The sequence below is a fragment of the Chiloscyllium plagiosum genome, unplaced genomic scaffold (assembly GCF_037043375.1).
Source record: "Chiloscyllium plagiosum isolate Xiang-an unplaced genomic scaffold, Cpla_swu_hap1 HiC_scaffold_3, whole genome shotgun sequence".
NCBI classification, from domain to species: Eukaryota; Metazoa; Chordata; class Chondrichthyes; order Orectolobiformes; family Hemiscylliidae; genus Chiloscyllium; species Chiloscyllium plagiosum.
The window spans coordinates 126597296-126621021 of record NW_028270141.1 but is presented as its reverse complement, the minus strand read 5'-3'; the positions used below and the strand labels follow the sequence as shown (position 1 = coordinate 126621021).

At 44.3% G+C, this 23726-nt stretch overlaps 1 protein-coding gene across 1 annotated transcript; it reads left to right on the top strand.

The window, feature by feature from the left end:
• Positions 1–1456: 1456 nt before the first annotated feature.
• On the top strand, positions 1457–21322 carry LOC148151325 (uncharacterized). Its single transcript, XM_087976350.1, has 4 exons — positions 1457–1621; positions 2914–3055; positions 7995–8169; positions 19615–21322. Exons 1-4 carry the CDS (start codon positions 1490–1492, stop codon positions 19775–19777), a joined length of 612 nt encoding a protein of 203 aa, XP_087832476.1. The 5' UTR covers positions 1457–1489; the 3' UTR covers positions 19778–21322.
• Positions 21323–23726: the final 2404 nt, after the last annotated feature.

Sequence of the window (23726 nt, the reverse complement as noted above, 5' to 3'; positions counted from 1 at the left end):
ACCCTATTCTGCCACCTTTACTCAGAAAAAAACGTACAACACATTAAATCCTTACATTTAGCTGGGCCTAACCAACCAAAATGTGAAAATACACCAGGTTTGAGCTGACAGATCTCACAAGAGGAGTCACAGTCTCACTGCCTGTGTCAGTGGTTAGAATCACATCTGTTGGGCGGAAAAACATTTCGTTGTCGGAGTTTGGAAAATGCAGTCAGGGAGGGGAATGAGAAAAAGGCTGTAAAATTGGATTGAATGTCAGAGGGCTCCAGCACCAGGTTTACAGCAGATCAACAGTCAAAAGTGATGAAGGCAACACTGAGAGATGGGTTCAACCCATCGGGCCATCCCCACCCCAGAGGAAAATATTCATGGACGATTCCGAAGAAAGATAAAGATCAGAAAGGGGGAGTGATCCTCACCACGTTATGTTTACAGTTGTGCAGATGAGTCTTTTCACCAGGGTGGGGGAGTCGAGACCTCGAGGGTATAGGTTTAGGATGAGAGGGGGACAGATATAAAAGGGATCGAAGGGGCAATCTTTTCACGCCGAGGGTGGTGTGTCTATGGAATAAGCTGCCAGAGAAAGTTGTGGAGGCTGGTAAAAGGCATTTGGATGGGTATGTGAATAGGAAGGGTTTAGAGGGATACGGGCCAAGTGTTGGTAAATGGGACCTGACTAGATTGGGATATCTGGTCGGCATGGACTAGTTGGACCGAAGGGTCTGTTTCCGTGCTGTCCATTTCTATGACAGTGAAAGAGTGACCCCGCCAGAGTCAATGCCATGTGAACACTAATGCAGTGATAAACAGTGCCAGGGGAAGTGTACCCCAGTGACAGGCTGTGTCAGGAGCTGCATATCAGTGGGAGTAGTTTTGAAGTTGGGGGAGCAATCATTTTGCCAGTCTCAGCATATCTCAGGGAAGGAGGGAAAGACACAAACAGGATCTTTGTGAGATGCTCCAATCATTGGGCAGTGAACACCCCACCGGCCTTACCCTGCTACTGTCCATGGTCAGGGAGCAGAATAGCCCCCGTGTCAAAACTGAATGAAGGAAAAGCTGCAGGAAATGAAGATGTACAAAACTGAAGCCCGAAGGTGAAATCATTTTCTCCTCATCACCAGTGACCGGGAAATTAATCTTCCAATCCAGTGGATTCCCAAACTGGGAAGAGTGACAACCCTGAGTATGTGAGTGGGTAGCATTTACAGAAACAGCTTTCCCAAGTGTTCAGTGTTCCCTCGAGCCAGCACACAGAGAGTTAAGGATTTCTGAATCCATTGTAAAGTCAGAGCTAAGAGAAATTTCCATAATTAATCAGCTGGAATGTTCCTCCATCATGACGTTCCTTCCTAAGGATAAACTATATTCAAAATCATCCTAATCAAAGAGTATATAACGAGTGTAACTCTGTGCTCCAACTGCAGATCCACCTGAAGGTGCTGAGAGTCAGTCAGTGCGTTCACCAGTGATCTGTGAGAACACCAAGATGCTGAGAATCTTCTTAACTGTGTCTGTCCTTTTCGGGCATCAAATTGCTGCACGGACAACAGAGCAGGAGGTGATCGACTTCTGTGACGGTGTTGACTGTCTCAAGCCAGAACAAGTCACCCAGGACACGGTCAGTACAGTTGAGAGTTTCCTCTGTTCTGTTGTGTTTGTACCAGTGGAAATTATTCCATGTTGTTTTTAGTCCCGAACCTGCAGTGCACCGACAGTGCACATCCCAACCCTGAACCATGAGGCTGGACTGAAATTACTCCTCGGGCCCCATTAACACTTTCTACATGAGCTGCCATCGCCTGCCTGGCTCCCACTGCCAGCTTGTGCAGTAAGAAGAATATCAGGGCTTCCATCTCCAGCAGCAGGTGAAGGGAGGGGTCAGTGTGCTCACAGAGAGGGGGCTGGTGGGGGACAACACAAGGACTTTAGAGGCAGGGAGCTCTGCTACTGCTCCTGTCTTCACTCAATCCAGCCCTGTTACTGAAAGGCAGTTCTGTCCTATATGGAAGAGGCCAAGTCTGGTTTTGAGAGAAATCCTCTGATTTCCAAGCCTGGAAAGACCCCTAATTCGAGGTTTTTTTAACTGAATTCAAATTCTATCATCTACCCTCGTGGGGTTCACTCCAGGTCTCCAGAACATGACCTGGCACTCTGGATTAATAGTGTCTCCATTAGAGAGGTGCTGGAAAAGCACGGCAGGTCAGGCAGCATCAAGGAGCAGGAAAATTGAGGTTTTGGGCAAAAGCCCTTCCTGATCAAGGGCTTTTGCCCGAAAGGTGGATTTTCCTGCTTCTCGGATCCTGCCTGACGTGCTGTGCCTTTCCAGCACCGCTCTAATCTAGACACTAGTTTCCAGCATCTGCAGTCCTCACTTTTGCCTCTCTGGATTAATAGCCTTGTGATAAATCCCATGAGGCCATCACCTGCCCCAATTCAGCAGGCTGTAAGTAATGGTGTTTTTATCCTTTCATTCAGTGAAGGTGTCACTGGCATGGCTGATATTTGTTGCCCATCCCTCATTCCTCAAGGCATTTTTCTGTTTAAATAATGTGTTAAAACACACAGAGAGATACACAACACCGGGACATGTGGTCATTAACGTTGGCTCAATGTCGAAGGGTTTCAATAACATTCTCTAAATGTTGCTATTGCAAACCCAAAGGGAAGGAGCAAGGTGAGTCTAACAGGACAACATGAAAGATGAAAGAGTGAGAGAGAAAGGGAATGAATCAGGAAATGCTGCTGTCAGGAATCCCATTAAAAACTTCAAACACTGTTTCACATTCAGTTGCTCCAGAACATGAAGACTCTTGCACACCTGAACACCTGGTCCAGTTCTTTCAGCATTGACAAACTTTGGTAGAAGTTCAGTTATATTAAACAGTAATACATATTTTACTCTCATCTTAGGATTATGATGAAATAGAATTTCTACACATTCAATGGGCTGAAACAGCAGTTCTTGTTTCGGAGTTGAAGACAGATTTGGAGAGAGGAATGGAAATCAGCCAGGATAAACTGTTCAATTATGCATTTTTTGGCAATGCTGATGGTATGTCAGATATTCCATCAAAGTAACAACAGAATATGAAATGACTTTTTACTCTTTCGCATTTCTTGCTTGATACGTTCTGCATTGACAAATAATTACCTGTGCCGTGCCTGTGGGCGGCACGGTGGCACAGTGGTTAGCACTGCTGCCTCACAGCGCCAGAGACCCACGTTCAATTCCCGCCTCAGGCGACTGACTGTGTGGAGTTTGCATGTTTTCCCCGTGTCTGCGTGGGTTTCCTCCGGGGGCTCCGGTTTCCTCCCACAGTCCAAACATGTGCAGGTCAGGTGTATTGGCCATGCTAAATTGCCTGTTGTGTTAGGTAAGGGGTAAATGTAGGGGTATGGGTGGGATATGCTTCGGTGGGTCGGTGTGGACTTGTTGGGCCGAAGGGCCTATTTCCACACTGTAATCTAATCTAATCTTATCTAATTCCACAAGGCTGTCACTATTCATCAAATTTAAAAATACATTTATTTCATAAAGGAATTTTAAAAATATTTGAAAAAATATTATTATAAATAGCAAGATGAATGATTCAAGCCTTTTCCCAACAATATCCTTGCATATTGACACTCAAACTCAGTAAAGTGTCACTCACATCTTCACTCTTTAATGTTTACTCAATCGATGAGGACACAAACGTTTGCAGGTGGCAACTTTCTGCACATCCACTAATTGTGATTCCCTCCATCTCTCCCAAAAACACACAGACTAACTTATTGACTTCTCTTTGACATTGAATACTTTGAGGCAGTTGACCAGCAGATTGCCTAAAACTAAGCTGCTATCTTGCTTTTAAACAGACTCAGAAGTGACATGACACCAGGGTATAGCCCAGCAGGTTTATTTGAAAGCACAAACTTTCAGAAAGCTGCTTCTTCGTCAGGTTCACCTGACATGTGATTCTGTCCTTGTCCACCCTAGTCCAACATCAGCACCTTCATGTCTTTCGAATAGAACCTCATTATGGCCCCTGGCCTCATTCTATAGATCATTACACAGTCTAAATTTTGTAAATTCTCCATTTAGAGTAGGTGAAGTTCTTTCATGAAAAGCTACAGCACCACCAAGTTGAAAAATAATGCATATCCGACCGTTAAGTGAGCAAGTTACCTTCAGAGAACTAAAAATGATAAAACAAATTCAAGTTGGCATTGGAATCCAAGTTTTTAAATCAGGTAAATCATGTATTATAAACTTTATTTGCAGGTATTGCTGGACTGTTAGGTTTGGACTGTTGGTAAGTGGAAGGAATTTCTGCCGTTCAAAAGACAAATCATGTTTAATTGACTTCATATAGACATTAGATTAGATTACTTACAGTGTGGAAACAGGCCCTTTGGCCCAACAAGTCCACACCGACCCGCCCAGACACATTCCCCTACATTTTATCCCTTCACCTAACACTACAGGCAATTTAGCACAGCCAATTCACCTAACCTGCACACTTTTGGACTGTGGGAGGAAACCGGAGCACCCAGAGGAAACCCACGCAGACACGGGGAGAATGTCCAAAATCCACAGTCAATCGCCTGAGGCGGGAATTGAACCCAGGTTTCTGGCGCTGTGAGGCAACAGTTCTAACCACTGTGCCACCGTGCCTGCCTCTGACCATTACCATTAGCTAGTAATGGTCAGAGGAATGAAACACATTTGATGTTTTATGTATCAAAATTTAAAAGGTGTATGACAAATTATTATGGAAAACACTGAGCAAAATTACAGATGTTGGTATTAAAGAGATTGGCAGCATTGAGACTCAATTGTTTGATGGAGAGAAAGCAGAAAGTAGTGTTAAACAGCTATTTCTCATACTGGAGGCAAGTATCATCCTCGAGCTCTATGATGCAGTGGTAGTGTCTGCACCTCTCAGCTTGGAGATCCATCTTCAAGATCCTCTTGGGCCAGAGGTATATGATGACATCTCTGAACAGGTTGATTTGAAAATACCTAAAGCACCATTCCCCAGAGATCAATATTGCACTTTCACAGAATGTTAATAATCTGGACTTGAGTGTATAAGGTGTAATTTCAACATTTGCAAGTGATACAAAATAGTTGGGAAGTGAATATTTTTGTCAGTTATCAATGGGATGTTGACATCACTAGCCAGACCCAGTATTAATTTGCCTGTAAGGTCATTGCTGTAAGTCCAAATTTAGATGTAAGCCAGGCCAGATATGGATGAAGGACATTATTGAACCAGTTAAGTTTTTTTTTATACTGATCAATGGAGTTCATATGGTGATCGTTAGGACAATTTTTAAAATCCAAACTTTACTGAATTCAAAATTCCTCGGTCGCTCGTAATGGGATTTGAGCCAATGTTACCATAACCATAGCCTGGGTGGATTATTAGCCCAGTGATAACACCACATGCCCTTAACAGTAAGGAGGATTCTAACAGTAAAGTCAATTCAGGTTACGTGACACAATACTAACCAGGGGTGCAAGAACTAAGGCCGAGGATATTTGTGCTCAAGTCTTTGACTATGTCATTTCACATTCAATTGAAATTCCACTGTTACTCAATCAACCCCATTATCCAGATAGCTATTCTCACACACCTTCACAGGTTAGCCCAGAAGATACAACTTTTACCCTTTACCTCCTCCCACCTTAGTTTCCAAAACTCCTACACTGCTGTCAGGTAAAGGGGAAGCATTTCTTGCATTGTCATATTCCCTTCTCACAATGTGATCAACTCCACATTGGAGAAATTCAACTCTGAGAAATCCATTGAACATTAAAATTGAACAGTATTATAAGAGTCCATTCAGCCCATCATGCCGGGGCCAGCTCTCTGAAGGAACAATTCACTAAATGCTACTTCTGCACTTTCTACTCATAGATCGGCACATTCTCCTGTTTCCAGTTTCCAATTTCTGCATAAATATCTTTTTATTCACATTGGGAAACCTGTATGAGTGAATACAGTAAGCAGTTATGTATTATGCTATAGTTTAGAGAATCAGGGATTGATTTTGATAAATAATGATAACATCTGTAGTTTAATGAAAAAGGAATTGGTTTAGCTGAGCGGATTTTCTGAAGTGTTCTTGGCTGAGGCCAGATGTGTAAATTGATTTCTCTCGAAAGAAGGAGAAGATAAAATTTAATGTGTGTGTGGGCGGGGGGGTGGGGTGGAAATAGAGAAAGGGATTCTCTCTGGTGCAAGTATCGTGCAGGGTGCTTTTGGAATAGGAAAATATTTTTGCCATATGTTTTGAAATCATCAAATGTATATTCTATGAAAATAATTTACTTTAACCTGCCTTAGTTTCAACTCTTCTGTATAATAATCTTCTGTTTTCTTTTAAAGGCAAATCTGCAAAATTCAATGTTCGCTTTTCTGTGAAAGACCAGCTCACGAAAACCATAAACAATTCACAACATGATCTATCAACACATAATGCCACCTGAGATTTGACTTGCCCAGTCATAACATCAGCTGGCATCATAATATTTGGCTCTTTTGCAATATTTTTGAAATTGCTGGATTTAAGCGAGATCTATCTCTTTCTTTTAAAGTAACAACTCAGGTGTGGTTCAGGACATAAAACAGCTCCATTATGGTGACATTCATTCAATATAACTTGAAGATGGATTTGAATGTTGCTAAGAGCTTTCTTGAAATGAAAGCTCTAACAGTGGATTATTTGATGAAGACTAAAATTAGAGTTATAATTAGAAAAGTAAGATGTTCTCAAGATGAGATGGTTCAAGTTATTATTCAACAGTTAGCATTGTTTTCTCATTCATTTATGAGAATGTGGGCATTGCTGGCTATGCCAATTTTTATTGCTGGCTATGCCAGTTTTTATTGCTCATGTCGTATTGACCAGAGGGCAGTTAAGAGTCAACCACTATTCTGTCAATCTAGAATTGCATATAGACCAGATTAGGTAAGGACAGCAGTTTTCTTTTCAAAAGGGGAATTCTGAATGAGATGGGTATTTCCGACCAATGGCATGGTCATCATTAGAATTTGAATTCCATTCATTTTTTCCATCATGAACTCACACTCTACCACAGGATATTATCTAGCTGTCTGGATTAATACACAAGCAATAATACCATTAGACCATCACATCCCCAATTAGAAGAAAGAAAAATGAAAATATAATGTCATAGGTGAAATTAACAAAGCTCAAGTTAGAAATGACAGGCCTTCAGTTTGAAGACAAACAGAAATAAGGGAAAGAGAATCAGAAAAATTGAAATGGAATGGGAGGAATTCTTAAAAGAAAATTAGAATGGAGAAGGTGGTAAAACGTGCAAGTTAGAACGAGGAAACATTGGATCCCTAATGATACAGGGAACTTGGACAACTGGATTTAGTCAAAGAAAAGCTTCAACGAAAAATGAAGAAGGAAGGAGGGAGGAGCTTGGAGGATGATTCTTGACCCAAAGAGGGATTTGATTTAACCAAGAATCTACACATAGTGCTGAAATTTGCTGAAGGTAGAATCAAAAACTCTTGTACCCCATTTTAAAAGGTTGTTGAACAGAAGATGTGACTCTGAGAGGTCCAGACCTTAACGGGACAAAGTAATTTGGAAGGTACAGCTCTGACTGTGTATGCCAGATTGTCAGAAGAACAAGTGGAGTAGAACTGCAGAGTACAGCACAGTCAATGATGCAATGCTCAATATTTAGAAGCTTGTGCCTGAAGCTTATTAATTAAAATTTAGGATTGCAAGAAAGAAACCTAAATAGATATTTGTTAAATTTTCAAAAAACAATGCAATGCTGTGGTGTCAGTGGTTTAGCTGTGAGGGGTTGAACGACTGTCTCCTGTTCCCAGTTTGTATGTTTATGTGCACATATGTTCATACCTGATATAGAATTCACTGCCTGAAATAGTGGTGCAAGCAACTTCAGCAACAATATTGAAAGATAAACATGTAAATAACAGTGTTTTCTTTATCTGCAGAAACAATTGTTCCTTTAACTGCACCTTGGGGACTTGCTGGATACTTGGTAAATAAAACATTTCCAGAGACAGTCTATATCGGTGTTGGCATTGTTCCTGAAGTCAGAAGTATGCCTGAACCGACAGATCAAACGATTAAATTAAAAGAATTAACTCCAGGTCACTACTTTGTCAAGTGAGTTTTGATGCTGAAATATTGTGATTAATGTTTCTTTATGTCACCATCATTCCAGTCTGGGTCAGACTGAGATTAACAGGTCCATTCAGTCAGACTGGGACATTGGTCAATGTGAATAGAATTGTGGATTGGTTCATTTCTCACAATCTGCAACTCCACCTCCTGACAACACAGCCAGTCCTCCACATTCACATTACTCCAGCTCACAAGAAGCTGGCGCCTCGATTCTAAAAGTCTCATCTGCAACATGCTTAACATTTTTCACAGAACACTTCCACTTCATTTGAACAAAGGGACTTTGGAGTAAGAGTAAGTCATTCAGATCCTTTAGACTGCTTCACCCTTCTAGGTAATGGCAGATCATCCACTTCAGTGGAATTTTACCACAATATTCCCATATGTCTTGACGTCATTACTATCTTGAAGTGCATCAATATCTGTCTAGATCATACTCAGTGACTGAGCTTCCACAGTTCAGAAGGCACCATTCCAGAATCAATAGTACTTTGAAGATTTGAGAATAAAAGCCAATATCCCCACATCTCTCTACCCACCTTCACCTCACTGGGATGTGAATAATCAGAGTCCCAGGGAATTTCAAATGTCATCCATCAATTTCTCCAACATCATTTCTTTACTGTGACATTTTCCTTTCAACTTCTCATTCTCACTGGCCTCTGTATCTCAGTCATTTTCTAGACATTTTTTTGATCTTGCTTCGTGCCAAACACAAGATAATAATTTAGCTTCGGTGGTTTACTTCTTTGAGATTGAACAAGAGACTGTTGCCTTAACACCATGCCACAAAGCTCTTAGAGTCATACAGTCATAGAGATGTACAGCATGGAAACAAAACCTTCGGTCCAACCCGTCCATGCCGACCAGATATTCCAACCCAATCTAGTCCCACCTGCCAGCACCTGGCCCATATCCCTCCAAACCTTTCCTATTCATATACCCATCCCAATGCCTCTTAAATGTTGCAATTGTACCAGCCTCCACCACTTCCTCTGGCAGCTCATTCCATATACGTACCACCCTCTGCGTGAAAAAGTTGTCCCTTAGGTCTCTTTTATATCTTTCCCCTCTCACCCTGAACCTATGCCCTCTAGTTCTGGACTCCCCCACCCCGGAGAAAAGACTTTGCATATTTACCCAATCCATGCCCCTCATAATTTTGTTAACCTCTATAAGGTCACCCCTCAGCCTCCGACGCTCCAAGGAAAAGAGTCCCAGTCTGCTCAGCCTCTCCCATAGCTCAAATCCTCCAACCCTGGCAACATCCTTGTAAATCTTTTCTGAACCCTTTCAAGTTTCACAACATCTTTCCAATAGGAAGGAGACCAGAATTCCTAACCAATGTCCTGTACAGCTGCAACATGACCTCCCAACCCCTGTACTCAATACTCTGACCAATAAAGGAAAGCATACCAAACGCCTTCTTCACTATCTTATCTACTTGCGACTCCACTTTCAAGGAGCTATGAACCTGCACTCCAAGGTCTCTTTGTTCAGCAACACTCCCTAGGACCATTAAGTGTATAGGTCCTGCTAAGATTTGCTTTCCCAAAATGCATTTATCTGAATTAAACTCCATCTGCCACTTCTCACCCCATTGGCCCATCTGGTGCAGATCCTGTTGTAATTTGAGCTAACCCTCTTCGTTGTCCACTACACCTCCAATTTTGGTGTCATCTGCAAACTTACGAATTGTACCTCTTATGCTCGCATCCAAATCAATTATGTAAATGACAAAAAGTAGAGGCCCCAGCACCGATCCTTGTGGCCTCCAGTCTGAAAAACAACCCTCCACCACCACCCTCTGTCTTCTACCTTTGAGCCAGTTCTGTATCCAAATGGCTAGTTCTCACTGTATTCCATGAGATCTAACCTTGCTCATAGTTTCCCATGGGGAACCTTGTCAAACACCTTACTGATGAAGTCCATATAGATCATGTCTACTGCTCTGCCCTCATCAATCCTCTTTGTTCCTTCTTCAAAAAACTCAATCAAGTTTGTGAGACATGATTTCCCCCGCACAACGCCATGTTGACTATTCTAATCAGTCCTTGCCTTTCCAAATACATGTACATCCTGTTCCTCAGGATTCCCTCCAACAACTTGCCCACCACCGAGGTCAGGCTCACTGGTCTATAGTTCCCTGGCTTGTCCGTACCGCCCTTCTTAAACAGTGGCACCACGTTTGGCAACCTCCAGTCTTCCGGCACCTCACCTGTGACTATCAATGATACCAATACCTCAGCAAGAGGCCTAGCAATCACTTCTCTGGCTTCCCACAAAGTTCTCGGTACACCTGATCAGGTCCTGGGGATTTATCCACCTTTAACGGTTTCAAGACATCCAGCACTTTCTCCTCTGTAATCTGGACATTTTGCAAGATGTCACCATCTATTTCCCTATAGTCTATATCTTCCATATCCTTTTCCACAGTAAATACTGATGCAAAATATTCATTTAGTATCCCCCCCATTTTCTGTGGCTCCACACAAAGGCTGCCTTGCTGATCTTTGAGGGGCGCTATTCTCTCCCTAGCTACCCTTTTGTCCTTAATGTATTTGTAAAAACTCTTTGGGTTCTCCTTAATTCTATTTGCCGCAGCTATCTCATGTTGTCTTTCTTGGGAAATGTACCTATCAAAACAAAAGAGTGTGATGTTGAAGGTTCTGAGATGTCAGGGTGGGCATGTGCCATTCTTGACGTGGGTTGGCAGAAGGTGGCAACATTTTTAGGGCAGGAAACTGTCCGCAGCAATTTCAGCACAGCAAGATTCCACGAGCAGTCCCATGAGTAACATTCGCACAGTACCGAAAAAGTATTAAACTCTCCCTATAGCCTGAGAGGAAGACAGTCACTCCTTCAGGAATTTTCAGTGATTTGAAAATCACTGTCTGACAAGATCCTTTTGTGAATCAGACCTTGTGGCAGAAAGGATATTTTTGATGGATTTGTTTTTCAAAGGGTGCAGTTCTAATAGATGCAGTTGTAAATCATTAGCTCACAATTGAATGGAGGTGATCAGTGTATCGCCCACAGATTGGAGAGCTGATAAGAGCCCCACATCAGCTCTCTCAGGGAAAGCTTGCTGCATTCAGTGACCCTCAAGCACTGCTGGCTCCTGGCTGCTGAGGCACTGTATCTGAGAGGCCGAGCATCAGCACTGACTCCCAAGCTGATAGGTCTGTGATACCAGGTAGAGGATCACAGAACTGTGTTGGGGGTGTGGAGTGGGTGAGGTGGGTCAGCAGAAAGGGCAGGTGTCGGAGTCTCTCTAATGGCTAGATCCTGATGGTGGTTTATTTTTTATTCATTCCTGGGATGTGACTTGTCCTATCTCTAGTTGCCCTGGAGATGGCGGTGGTGAGTTGTCCTCTTGAACTGTTGCAGTCCTGCTGTCAGGAAGGCAGTTCCAGATACTTGATCCACTGACACTGACGGCACAATGATATATTACCAAATCAGGATTGTCTGTGGTTTGGAGGGGATCTTGCGGGCGGTGATATTCTCATGTACTTACTGCCCCTGACCTTCTCGATGGTAGAGGGCAGAGTTTTAGGCCATAAGACCATAAGACATCGGAGCAGAAATTAGGCCATTTGGCCCATAGCTCAGCCATTCAACCATGGTTGATAAGTTTCTCAACTCCATTATTCTGCTTTCTCATGATAACCTTTGATCCCCTTGGCAATCAAGAACCTATCGATCTCAGTCTCAAATATACTCAATGACCTGGCCTCTACAGCCTTTGGTGACAATGAATTCCATAGATTCACCATGCTCTAACTGAAGACGTTTCTCCTCATCTCTGTTCTAAAGGATCTTCCCTTTACTCTGAAGCTGTGCCTTTGGATCCTAGTCTCTCCTGCTCATGGAAGCAACTTCCCTACGTCCACTTTGTCCAGGCCGTTCAGTATTCTGTAAGTTTCAATTAGATCCCCCTTCATCCTTCTAAATTCCATCGAGTATCGACCCAGGGTAATAAAACATTCTTCATATGTTAAGCTTTTCATTCCTGGGACCATTCTCATTAACCTCCTCTGGACCCCTCCAAGGCCAATACATTCTTCCTGAGGTATGGGGGCCAAAGCTGCTCACATTACTCTCAATGTGGTCTGACATTTAGAGCCAAGATTGTATTTGCCTTCCTAACAACCTGCAAATTTACCTTAAGAGAATCCTGGACGAAAACTCCCAAGTCCCTGTGCACTTCAGATTTTTGAATCTTCTCCCCATTTAGAAAATAGTTTATGTCTCTGTTCTTCTGGCCAATGTGCATGATCTCACACTTTTCCAAGCTGTACACCATCTGCCACTTTTTTTGCCCACTCTCTTAACCGATCCAGGTCAGTCTGCAGCCTCCCTGCCTTCTCAATGATGCCTGTCCCTCTACCTATCATTATATCATCTGCACATTTAGCCAGAATACCTCAGTTCCTTCATCAGATCATTAATGTATAAAGTGAAAAGTTGTAGTCCCAACACAGTGCCTTGAGGAACACTACTAGTCACTGGCTGACATCCTGAGAAGAACTCTTCTTATCCCCACTCTCTGCTTTCTGCCAGACAGCCAATCTTCTATCCATGCTAGCACCTTGCCTCTGACACCATGGGCCCTTGTCTTACTCAGTAGCCTCCTGTGTGGCACCTTGTCAAAGGCCTTCTGGAAGTCCAAGTAGATAACATCCATTGGCTCCCCTTGGTCTAACTCGTGCATTACCTCCTCAAAGAATTCAAACAGATTTGTCAGGTGTGACCTTCTCTTGATGCAACCTTGCTGATTTTGCCCTATTTCATCATACACTTCCAAGTATTGAGAAATTTCATCCTTCACAATGGATTCCATAATCTTAACAACGATCAAGATCAGACTAATCAGCCTGTAATTTCCCCTCTTTTATCGTACTCCCTTTTAAAATAAGGGAGTTACATTCGCAATTTTCCAGTCCTTTGGGACCCTCCCTGACTCCAGTGATTCCTGGAAGATCACCATTAATGTCTCCACTATCTCTTCAGCTGTCTCTTTCTGGGGTGTGGTCCATCTGGTCCAGATTATTTCTCCCCAATCAAACCTTCCAAATTTCCCAGCACCTTCTCCTTGGTGACGGCCACCATACTCACCTCTGACTCTCTGGAATTTTTGGGATGTTACTCGTGTCTTCCACCATGAAGACTGATGCAAAATACTTATTCAGTTCCTCCACTATTTCTTTGTTCCCCATTACCACTTCTCCAGCCTTGTTTTCAGCAACCCAATGTCTATTTTGCCTCTCTTTTGCCCTTTAGGTATCTGAAGAAATTCTTGCAATCTTCTTTTATATTACTGGCTAGCTTATGGTCATAGTCGATATTCTCCTTCCTTATTTCTTTTATCGTTGTCCTCTATTGGTTTTTGTAAGCTTCCCAATTCTCTGGGTTCCCACTGCTGTTCACCGCATTGTATGCTTTCTCTTTTGCTTTTATGCTGTCCCTGAATTCTCTTGTCAGCCATGGTTGCCTCATCCTCTGAGTTCTCCTTACTTGTCATTTTTTTCATACTTTTCCTTGCAGTTGAATCCACCTCCAGTGGTGTTAACCTGCTGCTTTGTTTCCCACTGGCCTTGGTACTTCTTTCTCCTCGGGATGAATTTTTACTGTATCCCAGAAACTCTTGCTGTTGCTGTGCCACTGCCTTTCTTGCTAGGCTCCTCTTCTAGTCCATTCTGGTCAGTTCCTCTCCACGCCTCTGTAGTTGCCTTTATTGAGCTATAATACTGTTTCATCTGATTCCACCTTCTCCCTCTCTAATTGCAGAGTAATTTCTATCATATTATGGTCACTGCCTCCTAAGGGTTCCTTCACCTTAAGCTCCCTTATCAAGTCTGCCTCATTGCGCATCAATAAATTCAGAAATACCGTTCTCTAGTGGGCTCCACCACAAGCTGCTCCAAAAAGCCATCTCATAAACATTGTTCAAATTCCCTCTCTTGCAATCCACTACCAATCTGATTTTCCCAGTCCACCTCCATATTGAAGTCCCCGTGATCATTGTAACCTTGCCTTTCTTATATGCCTTTTCTACCTCCTAGTGTATCGTGCGCTCCACATCCTGACTACTGTTTGGAAGCCTGTACATAACTCCCATTCTGGTTTTTTTACCTTTGTGGTTCTTCAATTCTAGACATATTATACATCATCCGACCCGACATCGTTTCTTGCTCTTGATTTAATTTCATTTCTTATTCATAGGGCAACACCCCCTCTGTCCATTTGCCTGTCTTTTCTATAGGATGCATATCCTTGGATATTTAGCTCCCAGTCCTGATCCCTTTGCAGCCACGTCTCCGTGATGCCCACCACAGCATACCTGCCAATTGTGATCTGCAACACAAGCTTATTTACCTTATTCCGTATACTGTGTGCATTTAGATATACCTTCAGTCCTGTATTTACCATCCCTCTTCTCATTGTTATTCGTTTATTCAGTGTGTTTGAAGTTTGATTCCTAACCCTTTCCAAACACCGTGTCCTATTTTGTGTTCTGGAGACTTTAATAATTGCTTTTGAGTTCTCCTTACTTGTCATTTTTTTCATACTTTTCCATGCAGTTGAATCCACCTCCAGTGATGTTAACCTGCTGCTTTGTTTCCCACTGGCCTTGATACTTCTTTGAGTTTTACCCTTCGCTTTCCCCCAACTTTCTAATTTGTTGACCACCCTATTTACCTTTCTCTAGAGAATATTAGTCCCAGCTCGGTTCAGGTAGAGACCATCCCAATGGTACAGATCCCTCCTGTTCCAATACCGATGCCTGCGCCCATGAAAAGGAACCCCTCTTTCCCACATCACTCTTTTAGCCACATGATTACTTCCTTTGTTCCTGTTTCCCGATGCCAATCTGCACGTGGCTCAGGTAGTAATCCAGAGATTATAACCCTTGAGGACCTGTTCTTTAATTTAGATCCTACTTTCCAATAATCCCTAAACTGATCCTCTTTCTTCATCGAGACAATGTTGATTGTCCCAACGTGGACCACAAAAATTGGATCCTTCTCCTCCCTCTCCAATATCCTTTCAAGCCGGTCAGAGGTGGCCCTTACAGTGGCACCAGGCAGGCAACATACCATGCAGTTCTCTCTATCCTGCTTACAAAGGATGCTATCTATTCCCCTAATTCTCGAATCCCCTACAATTACCACTAGTCTTTTTGCTCCCCCCTCTTGAATGGCCTCCTCTATCACAATGCCATGGTCAGCTGGCTCACCCTCCCCACAGCCCTGTTCCTCATCTACACAGACAGCAAGTATCTCATGCACCTTGTACAAAGTCAAGAGCTGAGGCTCATCTGTCTGAATACAGGATCCTCCTATCTGCCTCACTTGCAGTCACACACTGCTGTCCCTGTCCCTTACCAAATTTGTGATACTTAATCTACCAGGTGTGACTGCCTCCTGAAACACAACGTCCAGGTAACTCTCCCCCTCCCTGATGTGCCACAGTGTTTGAAGCTCACATTTCAGCTCATTAATTCTGAGCCAAAGTTCCTTGAGCAACCAACATTTGCTGCAGATGTGGTCAATGCAGCTCGCAAAGGGATCAGCCAGCTCCCACATCATACAGCTACAGCACATCACCTGCCCAGCCAGCTCGACTTAATTAATTTATTAGTTAGTTATGCCGTGTTATTTTTTCAAATTTGGGACAGATTCCCTACCCGCCAATCAGGTCACAGCCCTCCTGTGATATCCCTTTTTCAGTTTGAGTTCAGTTACTCCACGGGTTCCTCCTGGAAGTTAATGCCAAAGGAGCAAGGTGATTCGTGACATGGTAGATGGTACACACTGTGCCACTGTGCATTGGTGAAGGGAGCGAATATTGAAGGTGGTGGAAAAGGTGCCAGTCAAGTGGGCTGCAATGTCCTGGATGGTGGTGAGATTCTTGAGTGATTTTGCAGCTTTACCTATCCAAGCAGGTGGTGTGTAGTCTATCACATTCCTGACCTATGCCTTGTCGGTGTGGACAGGCTTCAGTGAGATATTACATTGTACCTTGTAGATGGTGCACATTGCTACCATAGTGTGTCAGTGTTAGAGGGAGACACAGCCAAAGCAGCTGAATTCTAGGCCTGAGCTAAGAGTGGAGAAAGTGAGGTCTGCAGATGCTGGAGATCAAAGTTGAAACTTTATTGCTGGAACAGCACAGCAGGTCAGGCAGCATCCAGGGAACAGGAGATTCGACGTTTCGGGCACAGGCCCTTCTTCAGGAATGAGCAGAGAGTGTTCAGCAGGAGAAGATAAAAGGTAGGGAGGAGGGACTTGGAGGAGGGGCGTTGGAAATGTGATAGGTGGAAAGAGGTCAAGGTGAGGGTGATAGGTCGGAGTAGGATGGAGGCGGAGAGGTCAAGAAGAAGACTGCAGGTCAGGAAGGCGGTGCCGGGCTGGAGGGATTCGGCTGAGACAAGGTGGGGGGAGGGGGGATGAAGAAACTGGTGAAGTCCAAGTTCATCCCCTGCGGTTGGAGGGTTCCCAGTCGGAAGATAAGACGCTCCTCCTCCGACCGTCGCGTTGTTGTGGTTTGGCGGTGGATGAGTCCAATGACCTGCATATCCTCGGTGGAGTGGGAGGGGGAGTTGAAATGCTGTGCTACAGGTTGGTTGGGTTGGTTCGTCCGGGTGGCCCAGAGGTGCTCTCTGAATCGCTCCGCAAGTAGGCGGCCTGTCTTCCCAATATAGAGGAGGCCACACCGGCTGCAGCGGATGCAGTAGATGATGTGGGTGGAGGTGCAGGTGAATCTGTGGCGGATATGGAAGTTTCCTTTGGGGCCTTGGAGAGAAGTGAGTGGGGAGGTGTGGGCGCAAGTGTTGCACCTCCTGCGGTTGCAAGGGAAGGTGCCGGGAGTGGAGGTTGGGTCGGTGGGGGGTGTGGATCTGACAAGGGAGTCGAGGAGGGAGTGGTCTCTACGGAAAGCTGATAGGGGAGGGGAGGGAAATATATCCTTGGTGCTGGGGTCTGTTTGGAGGTGGCGGAAGTGACGGCGGATGATGCGCTGTACATGGAGATTGGTGGGGTGGTAGGTGAGGACCAGTGGGGTTCTGTCCTGGTGGCGGTTGGAGGGGCGGGGCTCAAGGGCGGAGGAGCGGGAAGTGGAGGAGATGCGGTGGAGGGCACCGTCGACCACGTCGGGGGGGAAATTGCGGTCCTTGAAGAAGGAGGCCATCTGTGTTGTACGTATTTTGAACTGGTCCTCCTGGGAGCAGATGCGGCGGAGACGAAGGAATTGGGAGAATGGGATGGCGTTTTTACAGGGGGCAGGATGGGAGGAGGTGTAGTCCAGGTAGCTGTGGGAGTCGGTTGGTTTGTAGTAGATGTCCGTGTTGATTCGGTCGCCTGAGATAGAAATAGAAAGGTCTAGGAAGGGGAGGGAGGAGTCCGAGACTGTCCAGGTGAATTTGAGGTTGGGGTGGAAGGTGTTAGTGTAGTGGATGAACTGTTCAACCTCCTCGTGGGAGCACTGTCATCAATGTAGCGAAGGAAAAGATGGGGGGTGGGGCCAGTGTAGTTGCGGAAGATGGATTGTTCCACATACCCTACGAAGAGGCAGGCATAGCTGGGGCCCATGCGGGTGCCCATGGCTACTCCTTTTGTTTGGAGAAAGTGGGAGGATTGGAAAGAAAAGTTGTTCAGGGTGAGGACCAGTTCGGTCAGTCGAAGGAGGGTGTCGGTGGAAGGGTACTGGGTGGTACGGCGGGAAAGGAAGAAGCGGAGTGCTTTGAGTCCTTCGTGATGGGGGATGGAGGTGTACAGGGACTGGATGTCCATGGTGAAGATGAGGCGTTGGGGACCGGGGAAGCGGAAATCCTGGAGGAGGTGGAGGGCATGGGTGGTGTCACGAACGTAGGTGGGGAGTTCTTGGACTAATGGGGACAGGACCGTGTCGAGGTATGCCGAGATGAGTTCGGTTGGGCAGGAGCAGGCTGAGACGATGGGTCGGCCGGGGCAGTCAGGTTTGTGGATTTTGGGCAGGAGGTAGAAACGGGCGGTGCGGGGTTGTGGGACTATGAGGTTGGAGGCGGTGGATGGGAGGTCCCCTGAGGTGATGAGGTTATGGATGGTCTGGGAGATGATGGTTTGGTGGTGGGGGGTGGAGTCATGGTCAAGGGGACGGTAGGAGGAGGTATCTGCGAGCTGAGCTAAGAGTGACTGCACTTGCCAATAAGGCTGTGTTGGAACAAATGTGGCTTTAAGGAGTTCGAACAAAACTGGAATCAATGGGAACTGGGAAGGATATCGGCTGGTTGGAGACATACCTGACACGTGCTCATGAATGACCTCTCTCTTTAACAGGAGTTGCTCAAACTGTGATAAATGACTTTCACACCACATAAGTGTCAGACAATTGTAACACAGAGTCGAACCATCACCCCCTGATATTCAATGGCATAATCAGTGAATGCACCATATCAGTGACTGCAGATACAACATAAACATTCAACTCTTCTGCCATTTCTCAGTTCATCATTATCAATTCTCCTAAATCTGCCTGCAATTGAATCACTTTTGATATAGCCAAAATGTCATTTTGACTTATCTTTCAAGTTTTTGCAATTCATTTATGTGTTTTTGATGGATTACAGACATATTCAATTCTCCTCTTCCTGATGACTTTCTTATTTGTCCTTTATGGAAATTTCTAGAAAGAGCTCTCTCTGCAACTTTTCAAGGGAATTCATGTATTTGCTAAAATGGCCACAATGCTCAAATTGGGGCCGTTCCAGGTTTTCATGGAGGCTCAGGGTCGCACGGTGGTTCAGTGGTTAGCACTACTGCCTCACAACGCCAGGCACCCGGGTTTGATTCCAGCCTCAGGTGACTGTCTGCGTGGAGTCTGCACATTCTCCCAGTGTCTGCGTGGGTTTCCTCTAGGTGCTCCGGTTTCCTCCCACAGTCCAGAAATATGAAGATTAGGTGAAATGGTCATGCTAAATTTCCAATAGTGTTCAGGGATGTGTAGGTTAGGTGCATTAGTCAGGGGTAAATGTAGGATAATAGGTTAGGGGAATGGGTCTGGGTAAGTTACTTTTCAGAGGGGTCGGTTTGGACTTGTAAGGCCAAACGGTCTGTTTCCACAATATAGGGATTCTATAAAAATGAAAGGCTTCCCTGATTCAGTGATCAATCATCTAATTATATGATACCATTTTCTTTATTAGTCAGTCTCTCACTAAGATTTCTCTGACTGTGCCCCATGTAATGTTGAGAACACTTTACCTGCTATGGGACTGTCTATTCTGATCATCGATTGATTCTGTTCCTGTAATCACAATGGAGGGTTCTCAATGGGCTGAAAGACTGACTCCTATTCCTATTGTCCTGTTAATCTACTCTGATCTAGACAGGTTTTGTCATGAGGAATGAGAATTAAATGCCTATACGCTTAATTCTGTTGCAGGACATTTCATGAGAAATATGAATGGGAAGAATATAAAGAACTGGTGCTGGACTTCTTGAAGGAACTGGAAGAAGAAAAAGGAACATTTGAATGGAAATTTGTTATCATTTGGTATAATAAAGGTGGACTAACGCAAATATGGTTTAGACAGGAATCAGAATGAAATTTTTCTGGTTGATTCTGTTACCATTATAATACTGAACAGTGAGATGCTGAATTCTAAAATCTGTTTTATCTTCCCCAAACTACAAATTGAATTAACCTAGAGTACTGTGCATAACTTGGGTCGCCTTACCTAGAGAAAGATACACTCTTATACTTACCTTCCAGTGAATGCAGTGACTGGTCATTATAATTCTTTATAATCGGGATTTCTTGTCAAATCTAAATTTTTGGTCAGTGTTTCAGATTCATTTCTAACTAACCACCTCTGTGGGGCATTGGTGACATCAATTTAAGGTCGTTTTATGGCATGTACAAAGGGTTAAATTCAATTGTACATGGGGAGCTGGATCCTTCACTGGGAAGCAGGGATTTGATTTCCTTTTCTCTAATCTTATTTGAAATGAATGCATTGTGCACGGCCTGAGACAGGGATGGTCCTGGTGATAGATTATGCTTCTGTTTAATCTCAATCATGCTGGGTCAGAAGGTTTCATGTTGATGTGGTCAGAGCTCATTGACAGTGGGAGGGATTACAGAGCCTGGTTGTTTGAGATTGGTCAGTGCTGGAACTGCCCTTTGGAGTATTCCTATATGGAATGGATTCGTAAACCATCAATACTCATTGTTGTGCTCCTTTTGTAATGATGTCCCACCTTCATCTGAAAGTTAGTGACACGTAAGAATCAGTCAGCTTTGTGCTGTTGTGTCTGAGGTCAGAGGTTTCACTTGTTGAACTCTGCAGAACAAGGGGAGGGGGCAGGATAGTGGGAGCTTGCATTGAGGCTCAGGACCAGCAAGGGTAAGTGAGAGGAGGAAGAGGGATGTGGACCGGAGTCTGGAGGAGGGTGAGGGCCTTGCAAACAGTAACATCGGACACACAGAGTATTCTAAATACATGAGGAATGCATCCCCAGTCACATTGTGGGTACTTTACATTTGAACTGGAACCAACAAGAATGAAGAGAGTGGAAGTGGGGGACACTGTGGTTACTGCCATCAGGAACACCAGGCCAGGGTGAAAATTCCACCCTGTGTGGGCAGTAAAATATTCCCTTTTCCTGCCATTCCTGATGGTCAGACACTGGACTGACACTGGTCAGACATTGTGCTGGGAATGAGGAGAAAGGTTGTTTCTTCATCCAGTTCAGCTTTACTCAGGTCAGTGCAGGTTCAGAAAACAGCTGGATCCTGGTGAGGAAGGACAAGTGGAAGATTTTGGGAATCAGGAATGAAGCAGCTTCAAACTGGTCCCTGAAATGGAGAAAGAATCCCAAAGTGAAATCAGAATCCAGAGTCTGACGTTAGAATAAAATTCAGCTTCAGATCTGCTCCCACCCACACTGGTAGCTCCCACTCACAATATAGACTGACTGAATGTGTGATTGGAGAAATGATCTATCCCAATATGATTCCTGTTAACAGACCGTTCATTCACAGGCTTCTCATGTGGAGGGAAGAGGCCATAGTCTTCGGGTTTGTGTTTGTCTGTGTTTTTCTGTCTGCTGGGAATGTATTCTCACTGTGAAATAAAGAGGGTGATGCATCATAACTCTCAGTCTCCTGTTCTATTCTCACTCTGAGGGAAATCTGGGCCACTGCTCACATCACAATTTAACGTTGTATACACCTTTCCATATTTCAGTGAAATGAATATGTTGAAGTATTGAAGATTAAAAGTAATAATTCTCCAATTTCAGAGAATGATCCCACACTAACAGAGGGCATTTGACCCACTGTGTACATGAGCTACAGGCAAAGTGACATTGGGGATAATAAAGTCAAGGACTAACATGTGTGGCTCAAGATAGATGCGTGTGGAATAGCTATCAGTTTAGCAACACTCCAGGAGCAGTCTAACTTACACCTTGTACATAGGCCAAATGAAGGAAGAATGATCCAGATGTTGGAGAAATCCAAAACTAGGGGTCTAAGGATAATGGGTAAGCCATTCAGGACAGAGATAAGGAAGACTTTCTTCACTCAGAACATTATGAATCGGTGGAATTCTCTCCCATTGGAAGCTGCTGAGGCCAGATTATTAGAGAAATTCAAGAGGCAACTGGATGTGGTCCTTGTGGCTGAGGAGATCAAGGAGTATGTGGCGAGGATGGGAATGGGTCACTGAGATCGCATGATCAGCCATGATCGGATTGAACGGTGGGCCAGGCTTGAAAGGCTGAATGGCCTACTCTTGCACCTATTTTCTATGTTTCTGTGTTTCTATTTTCAGCATTCTTCCCAACTTTTATTCTGCATTTCTTTCATAATAAATGCTAAAATTCAATAAACTGTCGCTGCACATGAATTTCCTGAAATTCGTGCATAAGGATGCCCGAACCTCTTTGCACAAACTTCAAAGAAGCCAATACTTCAAAGAACTCCTTAAACCATGAGAAAATTTATCGACAGAGACTTATTTGAGGAAATCTCCCCACTCCCCATCAAAGATAATCGTTTGGCAGAAATTGAAGTCACCATTTGACAGATAACAAATGGGAAAACCACAGGAAGAGAGGAGATTCGAGCAGAGATTTCCAAATTGGAGAAGCAGAGCTGAATATCAGCTGTTCCTGAAAATCTGGGGCAAAGCAATCCCTGTCAATCCTAGGGATGGCACCATCACCTCCATCTCCAAGAAAGGAGCAAGAGGTTGGTGGGAACGACCGAGGAATCTCCCCACTCTCCATCACCAAGAAGATCATCGCCAGTGAGGGAGGAAATCTTTCCTGAAAACATGTGTGCCTTTCACTGCTCAGCAACTCCAAGAGGAAAGCCAGGAACAACATGAACCACTCTACATGACCAAGCACTCTACATGACCTTCACCAATGTGAATGAGGCTTTCATTTCAGGCTGGTCGTTCAATCAAATTCATCAAAATTCTCCATCTCCTCTGTGGCAAGATATCAGTGTCAGTCCTCGCCAACAATATGACAGAATCCTTTGGGGTTAAGCAGGGATGGGTCAACAGCCCATCCTTTTCTCCATCTTCATTGCCTCCATTCCCCATCTTGTCAAGAACAGGCTTCTCATTGCTGTGGACATTTTTCTGGGGACAGGAAAAAACTTTTCAACTGGTTGAAATCAACAAAGAAATGAACCCCCACAGTACGCTGATGACAATTGGCATTTCTGCTCTCTTGGAAGAGAATCTTCATGCACTCTCAAGAAAGCTCTAATCCTTTTCCAGCCCTTCCCAGATCAAGCTCCAGCCCATTCCTCTGTTAAGATCAACAGAGAAATCCTCCCAAACCTGAACCATTTCCCTTACCTGGGAAGCTATCTCTCATCTAAGGCTGATATTGATGCAGAGATTCAACATCACATCCAATCTGAGAGAATCATCTTTGACACTTTGGGATGAAAGCCGTTAATGACCATGATATTCGTGTTGATACCAAGACCCTTGAGTATATGGCAGGTTTACTTCTGACTCCTTTTACTGGGCTGCAAACCTTGGACTACATGTAGATGGCACCTCTAGACCCTTGAGAAATATGATTAACACTGTTTGAGACAGATTGTCCACATTAGCTGGGAGGACAGGCATATTAATATCAGCCTCCTTGAAGTAGCTAATATCAACAACATCGAGGCCATGACCATCAATAACCACCTCCCCTGGGCCGGCCATGTGCTTAGGATGTCCATGTTCCGACTGTCAAAGCAAATCTTTTCCAAGAACCTTCCTTCTGGGTGAAAAATAGAAGGAAAAAGGCAGCATTTCAGAGACTCCCTGACACTTCCCTCAAGAAATATAACATAAACATCAATACATGGGAGACCTTTGTTCAGAAGAAACTGACTTGGAGGAGACTCCTGCATGAAAAGACACAATTCTTTGAGCAGCTCCTCGGCAAGAGGAAGTAGAGAGAAGGTACCAGAGAAAGGAATGCCAATGATCTCAAGGCCAAGGACCACTTCCACCTGCTCCCAGAAGCACCTGC

Coding starts and splice junctions, on each gene's coding strand:
- LOC148151325 (XM_087976350.1), top strand. CDS start 1,490: ATGCTGAGAATCTTCTTAACTGTGTCTGTCCTTTTCGGGCATCAAATT. Junction 1,622..2,913: donor AACAAGTCACCCAGGACACG/GTCAGTACAGTT, acceptor CTCTCATCTTAG/GATTATGATGAAATAGAATT. Junction 3,056..7,994: donor ATTTTTTGGCAATGCTGATG/GTATGTCAGATA, acceptor CTTTATCTGCAG/AAACAATTGTTCCTTTAACT.